Raw genomic sequence first — 9,655 nt, 5'->3', positions numbered from 1 at the left:
TGGGGTGAAAAGCAGATTCATGCTGTCATATGTGACAGAATGGACACAGAGGCTGCTGGTTCTTGTAAGATCTGTAACACAAGAGTAATGTATAAATGTTCCTAGCCAGGATATTCCAACACCACCTCCCACACAGTGAGCATCTATGTTTCAACTGGGGAACACCTTAAGTTGCAAGGCTGTTGGGACATTGAATAATATGTTAATACCAACATCCCAGGATATTTGACCAGGACGCTAGAATATTCATGCAAGTCAGACCTATATTGGAAGTACTCTGACATAGGATGGCAATATCTTATGTCATTCTGTTTTCAAGCAGCTAGATTTGCTGCTAATGCTGTATAGATGAACGACAACTGCCTCAAACTCGACACTGACAAGACAGAGTAATCATCTTCAGGATAGGAAAGGACACACTCTGGAACAATGCATGGTGCCCACCTGAGCAGGAAACCCCAAAACCCACTGAACATACCTGCAACCTCGGTTTTCTCCTCAGCTATCCAGCATGTGCAGGGGACTGTTGTTCTGTTTTACCAGTGGATATCCACACATTGGGGAGGATGGTGGCTCTCCCTACCCTTATGCACAGCAAGCCTCACTCAGTACCAGAGTATACTTACCTACGTATTGCCCAGGAGTGCTAATACCCTTTAAAACCACCTAGCAAGCAGTTTCATTATCCATGAAGAAGCAGGTAAGCGTTGACTATTCCGCTTGCTTCCTCACCTTCTGAATGCTAAGGAAGGTCTTCAGATGGCTCCCACCTAACACAAGGCAAACAGTCTGGCAAGCTATCATCACCAGCAAACTAGACGATGGCAACTCCCTCTACATAGGAATAACAGCGCAACTCATTCTGGACCTCACCCACTTCACACCACACCTCAGGTCACTCCACTGGCTACCAGTCGGGATGAGATGCCAGTTCAAGATGATCACCCATGCTTACATGACACTACGCAACAAAGGACCGACATACCTCAGCAAACAAATGTACTTCCACCAACCTACCAGGAAACTCCATTCGAAATCCCCCTCCCTAGTAGCCACCAGAGGCATCCTCTGGAAGAACAGTGGAGGTCACTCTTTCTCCCACAAGCGGTTCAGACCTGGAACAACCTCCCCCTACAACCTCTGGGCCTCGACATTGCCCTAGCAGTTCAGGAAGGACCTCAAGATCTGAATGTTCAACCAATAGGAGAACATTCAACATGCGCTCCCAGCACCTCAAGAACCTCATGAAGCAGCGCTCTACAAATCCCGATTGGTTGATTGATGTGATATCATAAATCTGATTGTATTTGATTTTCTGATATAGTTATTGGCAAGATGGACGAACAAGTTCAGCCACTGTTTATATTGTGGTACAAATATATGTCATTTGTGCATCAAGTAGTTTACACTGGCACATACATGATCTGTGACTGCAACAAATAAATAATGGTTCTGGGTATTAAGGCAGATTCTGAAGTAGCTGACTAAACTGGGAGTACCATTTCAGAACTGTCTGTTAATCTTGAGATTACTCACTGTTTTTGAAAAACTGTGTTGCAAGAAAAAAACTGTTAGGTCAATTTTTGTCCAAATTTTCTTGACAGTGGTTGCCCCTAAAGATTCTCAACGGCTCAAATGATCTTAGTTTCTAAGATGTGATGGAAACATAAAATGAGACACTACACTCTTATTATGTAGAGCAGTAACTCAGAGATCAATTGTTCCTTGGATGCTCAGTGTGCTGGTGAAAGTCCTTCTAACATCATGGGGTCACTGGCTGCATTAAGGTTCTGTCACATAATAGGAGATGAGTGAAGTCCTCGAAATACTTTGCAGAGGGAGACCAAACGCTTATTACTCTGTTGCTCACAAACTTACTTTCTCTAACAATTGCGAACTACAGACCTCGTTATTCAACTCTTACACCAAGCAAATGTGGATTGGAGCAGAAAAGACTTTGAAAAGCCAAAAGATGAAGAGTGCAGCCAGCACGGCCTTCTTCCCTTGTTTTATCCGCTTGGGTCAGACCCTGAGGTGATTCATGGCAGCTGAGACGGAACTACATTCAGCCAGAAATGCAGGGATTTAGTAGCTAATTTTTAAAGTCAAAACTATTAATTCTGAATGAAATAAGTGGAAATATATTCAAATGTGTAAAAAAGCAACTTCAGATTTCCCTATTTTTTCAAGGTAGAAAATGCCAGTATTTCTAAGACAAGCACATGACTTAGTGGAGAAGCGTGGCTCAGTGGTTAGAGGCGGCAGACCCGGAAGCTGAGATCGACCATGGACCAGGGTTCGATTCCCCGCCTCAGCGGGTCTCGGGCTCAAAAATTCCACGGACTTGACAATTCTCGCTCTGGTACCTACTCAACTCACGGGGTCACACTCTGCGACTCTGGGCAATAGCTTGCTTAATCTCCACTACGGCCCCTCGCAGCGGGATGCCTGGCTTTCACCTTGTGGACACCCTGCCGGGGTTTCTCACAGGGGAATACCAGGACGGGTTCCCTAAGCAAGCGCCGGGACGCTCACGGGCAGCTGTGCGCTTTACAAGTCCAGCACATTTACATTTACATTTACATTTACTTACGTCACCAGGGCAAATCAGTTCAGATACTCCGGCAAGAGTAGCAGCGACAAGTTCTATTTTATCCTGTAACATAAACAAAGAAAGGAAAACGTTACAGGAATCCATCCTCTTAGGCAAAGCTTCATACATCAAAAAGATAATCCCGTAGCCTTTTCTTATTTGTACATTTATTTTAGTACACATGAAAATTGGATTTCAGAACGCCTCTAATGAGAAATGCTTGTTGCACATAATACTTCCATGCAAAAGAGCATCATTTCAAATAGGGCAATTAAATATACATTTACCTCCTGGCGTCTAATAGGCAAGGACAGATACAAGTAAAGTGACCTACGATTCAGGACAATTGCACATGAGCAACACTTTTGCTCTTTCTTATCAAACTAGGGGCCAGATGTGCGCCAGATTTTTGTGGTCACAAACAGGTAATCGGCCTGTTTGCGACCGCAAAGTCGGTCTGCCCTATGTACAAACCCTATTTTGCAATTTAGTAACCTATGAGCGATTCCCAAAATTGGGTTTGCAACTGGCTGTTAGGAAGAGGCGTGCGTCCCTTCCTAATAGCGAGTCGCATATCAATGTAAGATTGTTTTGCGGCAGCAAAACACTCGCAGTTTTTCACCAGTTTTAAATGGGTGGTAAGCCACCAAATGGGAAGGGACCCGAGGGAACTCCTTCCCCTTTGGGACTGGCACTGAAAACATTTTTTAAGAGCAGGCATTGGTCCCAGGGACTGCTGCCTACTCTTAAAAAATTAAACAGAAACATATCATTTTTGTTTCTTAAATGCATCCCTTTTTCCTTTAACCCGTTAACCGCGGCCGTTTTTTCACGGCAGTTCGGCCGTTCTAAAAAACAGGTGGGGCTGCATCGGCCGTTGAACGTGCGCAGCACCAGCCAGGTAGTGCTCTGAACGTTCAACGGCTGACGGCAGCATATAACGGGTTAAGGAAAACAGGTTGCATTTTTTTTAAAAAGCTGCTTTATTTAAGAAAGCAGTAACATACATGGGGATCTGCTGACCCCAGCAGGCCACCACCCTGGGAGTGCTAGCCATTATCAATGGGGTCGCAACCTGCACCTGCCTCATGAATATTAATGAGGCAGGTGATTTGCGACCCAATTAGGAATCGCAAACAGTGTCTAGGTTTGAGACTAGCAAATTGGAAGGGTAGTACATCTGGCCCTAAGTGTTGGAAAGTATAACAGTCGAAAAGGAAGAAAATCCTACTTCACAATTGTAGATAACATTGGCACCATACTTTGGTGACTTGTACTAGAATATGTTTCAGTCAAACATTTCTGTAAGTTCACTACAAATGAGACTTGTTCAATATTTTTTTTCAAATTGATATGAACGTTTGTTTTTGATAGACTTTCTAAAAATTCCAGTGTGCCAAGCTTATAGTTTACAAATAAAGTATTAAAGTATGGTTTAAAGTTGAAACAAGTTAACTTGTCATGCCTTCACATGATTGTGCTCCAAGCTTAACCTTGAGCAAGTGGACTCTGCTCTCTCACACGACTGCATTACTTGCAAGTGCATTTCATGGCCTAAAAATAGACTGACCCATACAGGATACCAAATGTGACCTTAAACATGAAGGCTGTAGTAGTTTCTGCCATGTTTCTACTCCCTTATTAGTTAGAGCAAACATTGGCACAGGTAATTGGTTGTGCCTTTCAATTGTGTTATCCTACCTTTTTTCTTTGGCGGTGCTTTTTGCCAATTCTGTTGTGCATCCAGAAAAAGAATAAAACATGTCTGCTTGCCGATGCAAGACCGCATTGGATGTCTGTATCATGATGCATCATGTTTTTTTCTTTTCATTTTTGGAATATTTAGTTTACTGTTCCAATGCAAAAAAGTAAAAAAGGACAGACAGGGCGGGAAGAAACATAATAGCTGGAGGGGGAGAGAGCAACAGGGAGAGTGAGGTGGTGGGTTTTTGAGGGAAAAGTAGCACACAACAGAGATAGCAAGAAAACAGATGCACTACCATGGAGTGGTGGCAGAAATAGAAATACGAAGTTCCCTACATGTGAGCAGGAGTAAAATGCAAGACATTCAGTCAAAAGGATGATAAAAAGCAGTGCTCCATGAGATGGATAAACACAAGAAGTGATCAGAAAGCCGTCAAATGAGAAGCAAGCAAATGAGGTTAAGAAGAAAGCCAACCAATGGCTGAGCCACATGTACTATAGGTTCTGCTATTGTCCACCATAGGTTTCCGACAACAGATTCCTAAAAGCTTCCTTTAGGTGAGAACTAGAGGTTGGAATTTGTTAATACATGTTACGGTCTCGACTGCAAGGCCCTGCAGATGGAACAGCGTGCTGAGCAGTTCAGAGTGGATTAAGGAACACTTTATGTAATTGAAAGAGGAGGCACTGTGAAATGTATTCACTATGAAATGTACTGTACAGGCACTTTCCTGCTTAAATTTCATGTATTTACAACTTGAGGTGTAGGGAGAAAAAGATGATGTTCATGCTCATGTGCCAAAGCAAGGATTGCAACGAGTGTTTAAGTTAATTCGCCAGATCACATGTTTTTCTGTTGCTTAAAAAACATATTTATCAACGCAGCCACAATTAATCACTCTTAACATGTCAACTACACTTTCTATGGAACAAACAGGTGCTTGAACGTAAACTGTAACAGTTGTGTTGCACCATCTTAAGATGAAGTGTGCTGTGCTTAGGGGAAGCAGGGCGGTGAGTACTATGTCTAGCTGCAGGATGGCTCAACGACTTAATCCTCTGAATGCTCACCACTTACTATGAGGGGGGTTAGGAGTCAAGAGTTCAAATCTGCCAAGCTTTCCTCCGATGTTGCAAAAACCGAGTAGTGTGTGCTACTATGATGTTTTTATAGTGTTCAGAAAAATGCAAAGTGCATTATAAAAACAAATTATTAGTCCTGGGAATGGTTTTGCTACATCAAATGTTTTTAGTGTCATAAGACCTTGATGCATTCTAATAATTGCCTTTGCTTATCCTGTCCATGTGGAGTGGGAGTAGAAGGATGTGCTCGAGCTATGAGTATTTGTTTATCCAAGAGAAACCCAGCACACACATTGCCAAATTCAACTCATAGCTTCCAGACTAAACCACCAACTGGACAATGAGCTTATCAGGGGGGAAGAAAACAAGAGAGGAAAGATCAATTAAGAAACCGAAAAAATAGAGACAAGAGGAAGAGAGGCACAATGGAGTAAAAGCAGAATAATTGATGAGGGAGAAAGCCATGGGAAAACATTTAAAGAAAGGCTAAACAGAGAGCAAAAGGTGCACTGAGACAGCGGTTTTGGAAATTAACTTTGTTAGCAGCTTCGGTTCTTCTTGGACAATTTGGTGAGATCCTTGTGACATATGGAAGGGTCATTGTGGTCCCACTGACACAATTGTTACACATGAACCTAGAGAGCCCCTTTATATTAGCTCTCTACTCCCCTAAGAACCTGGGCCTTGTTCCACTTCAACAGCCCCCTCTAGTACCTGGGTTCTGTGCCACAGACCTTTGTACCTGTCTGTTTTGTTATAGCAACGAAAAAAGGAGAGTGTGTTATGTGGTGGGTATCTTTGCATGTGTTCTATTATCTCATCTGCCTGAGTTCAATGCTAAATGTTATTGTATAGATTATAAGGTAGAAGGAATTCTATTTTGATCAGTTGATGCTGGCACCTTGGAGAGGTGATGCCATGCTGTGTCACCAATAAATAAAGACTGGATTGGATTTGAAGTGCCGAGTGGACCACCATCAGTTTACGTTTGAAGTTGGATGAATATTTGGGAAATATTCAATACAAGCCCAGGTACAGTGTTTTGTTTAATACCAACAGGAAGGTTCATTTTCAAACTCCAAGATGGGGTGAACGCTTGAACACATCCGTGAGAGCACAGGCCTGGAACTTGCTGCTGTGATATAGAGTGTGTTTCCTGCATTCTCTGCATCACTCAAGGAGTGCAATCTAAGTCCCAGATGCAGCGCCTCACTGCAACGCACCTTACATTGCACAATACCATCTTTTGCCATCTAACAATATAGTGGATCAGTGACAGTGGCAGAAGATGTCCATTCTCGGAAGTAGTGTGCCACGGCAGTGTTCTGCATACATCATTTGAAGGTCAAGGAGGTCTCCAAGATTTGTTCCAGCTGGCATGGCTGCTCACAGTAACATTATAACTCCATTATTTCTGTAAATCAATCGGGTCTCCACAAATACCTTGGAGGATTGGGTGGAAATGAAGGAGAATTCTATAATAGCATTGGATGGACAGGACTTTTGCTAGCGAGGAAGAAGGCATTATTTATAAGCGCACTAGGTAGATAGGAGAGAATAATTTGTAAATATTTGTCGGTAGCCATTTGACCCGATGACCAACCCATTGCTAATATGTCCAAAGAGGCAATTAAACACCTTGAGGGCAGGTTAGCAAAGGAACTCCATTTGGTCCAGGTACATTATACGTTTTTTACTCACCCTCAGGAAGAATATGAATCAATAGACAAATTTGTAACATGACTCAGAGCTTTTCATTAAATGACATTTTAGTGCTATGACAGATGAGTTGATTCGTAGTCAGCTCATTGTACAGTGCAAAGACAAGAAAATTCAGGAGAGGTTATGGGCAGCAAAGTACCCCTCTCCTACGGAGGTGATAGATGAAGGCAAGGGACAGTGGTTATAGAGATAGAATACTAGTTGTGAGTGAAGGCACTGTGGAAGAAAATGTGTGAGAAAGAGGTTGAGCTCATGGTGGATTAGCGATCAATGTATACCACCATTCCCATGAAAATTTTCGAGGTGCAATGGAGTAACTTTACATTGTCCGCTAAGGATATCAATCATGGAGGATATCAAGGGGAACCCACTGATATTTTGGGATACATGGAGGGGAACACGTACTATAGGATGTGAACAATTTTAGGGTGGATGTATCAATTTGACCATAATATAATAAAATATTCCAGAGCAATCAACCAAATAATGATTATGGAGGATGTAAACTTGAGTGATATTTGAGAGAAGATGCTTTGAAATACCTTAGGAGGCTGGAAGGAGTATGTCCACAAAATTATTAAGTAAAATGCTGTGCCAATGCAACAAAAACTTCATCTAGTACCTCTTTTTGTGAGAGGTGTCACAGAGTTGCTGAGTGACATGCTTAAAGAGAGTATAATTGAACCTGTAGAGGTTTGACAATGGCTACCTCCAGTTGGTATTGCCAAAAAATCTGATGGCCATTTGAGAGTTTATGTGGATTTGAGATCCCTCAACCAGGAGATAGTCATGGACAGATTTCCTCTCCCAAATATCAGCGAGCTGCTGGTATTGGTGAAGGATGGCAACTAGTTTTCAACCGTGGATTTGAGGGGTGCTTACCATTAAATCAGTTTGCATGAGGATTCTTAAATGTTGATATATTTTCTCACTACAGAAGGGATGAATCAATTAACTCCTGTGCGTTTCGGTTTAGAGTCGGCTGAGAGTGTATTGCAACAGATGATGATGAACATCTTTGAGGGGGTGAAAAAAGTTATCTATTTTCAAGATTACTTTCTAGTCTTGGGTGAAACTGTAGAGCAACATCACTCAACTTTGGTGTTGGTACTGAAGAACTTGGGAGAATTTGGTTTGACACTTAATTGAGATAAGAGTACATTTTTGACCAGAAAATAGATTAGGTACACAATATCCCATGATGGCATCAAACCTACATTTCCTTTATTGGATGCATTGGTAAAGGTTCCTGCTCCAACAACAAAATACAATTATTATTTTTCAGGACTCATAGAGTACTATGCCAAAAGTGTTTCAGGAAACATCTATGGAAGGGGCGTAGTTTGGTGTAGAGGGAGGACAGAATGTGTGCTTTGACGATATCAAAACAGAGATTTACAATTCTGGAATTGGTAAAGTGAGCAAGGGACCACTTTGCCACTGGATTCAAGCAAGCCGGGCTGAAGACGGCTGGAATGCCAGAAACCGGTCCTCGGAAGCTTGTTTCCGGTCCAGGGAAGGCATGGCTTGGCAGTTCGGGCTGGACTGTTCCCATGAGGCACAGGGTCAGACTGATTTGCATATGGCCATGTCTGAACTGGGGTGGCAGAGTGGGCTAAAGAACGGTGATGGATTAAATCCAGATTTGTTGACTGGGTGTGAGTGTTTGATTGGTTCAGAAGCTCCATCCATCAGCACCCCTTTTGTACCATTTTGTTTGCCATAAGTTGGCAGGGTATGCTCATATGTCTGTCCCTTGCTCACTTTGCCACTGGATTCAAGCAAGCCGGTTTGAAGACGGCTGGAATGCCAGAAACCGGTCTTCGGAAGCTTGTTTCCGGTCCAGTGTAGGCATGGCTTGGCAGTTCGGGCTGGACTGTTCCCAAGAGGCACAGGGTCAGACTGATTTGCATATGGCCATGTCTGAACTGGGATGGCAGAGTGGGCTACAGAACGGTGATGTATTAAACCCAGATCTGTTGACTGGGTGTGAGTGTTTGATTGGTTCAGATGCTCCGTCCATCACCACCGCCTTTTGTACCATTTTGTTCACCATAAGTTGGCAGGGAATGCTCTGACGTGAGTCCCTTGCTCACTTTGCCACTGGATTCAAGCAAGCCGGGCTGAAGACAGCTGGAATGCCAGAAACCGGTCCGTCCATCACCACCCCCTTTTGCAGATTTTTCCTAAGCGGGGCCTGGACGGCTTTCTTACGGCCATGGGGCTGAGTAACATGTGGCGCAACCATAACACTTCAAAGAGACAATACATGTTCTATTCAGCTCAACACGGGTCTTTCTCACAACTGGACTATCTATTCACCTGCACTGACCAGGTGGGAGACTTCGACGCACCTCAGATTATGGCCTTTGGGATCTCCAACCACTCCCCAGTCAGCACCACTTTGAGTTGCCCAGCATCCAATAGTCCATCCTTTCCGGCGAACAGTTCTGTGGTGCCTGCAGGACCAGGCCCTCTGGGATAAGCTTTGGGAGGGTTCATTTCTCTATGTTGAGGAAAACAGGGGTTCGGCTGACTCTCACTGAACATTGT

General features: G+C 43.3%; 1 protein-coding gene across 1 annotated transcript in view; it reads right to left on the bottom strand.

Annotated features, from left to right (window-relative positions):
* Positions 1–1,631: 1,631 nt before the first annotated feature.
* The window catches only part of LOC144769216 (uncharacterized), a 272,739-nt gene continuing 264,715 nt past the window's right edge, over positions 1,632–9,655 (bottom strand). The window contains exons 7-8 of the mRNA XM_078653257.1: positions 2,536–2,656; positions 1,632–1,648 (exon numbers count right to left, since the gene is read on the bottom strand). Coding sequence (XP_078509383.1) covers positions 1,632–1,648; positions 2,536–2,656 — 138 coding nt within the window. The remainder of the gene's footprint in view (positions 1,649–2,535; positions 2,657–9,655) is intronic.

This window comes from Lissotriton helveticus, chromosome 7 (genome assembly GCF_964261635.1).
Source record: "Lissotriton helveticus chromosome 7, aLisHel1.1, whole genome shotgun sequence".
In the NCBI taxonomy this organism is placed as follows: Eukaryota; Metazoa; Chordata; class Amphibia; order Caudata; family Salamandridae; genus Lissotriton; species Lissotriton helveticus.
This window is presented reverse-complemented; position numbering and strand designations above follow the sequence as displayed.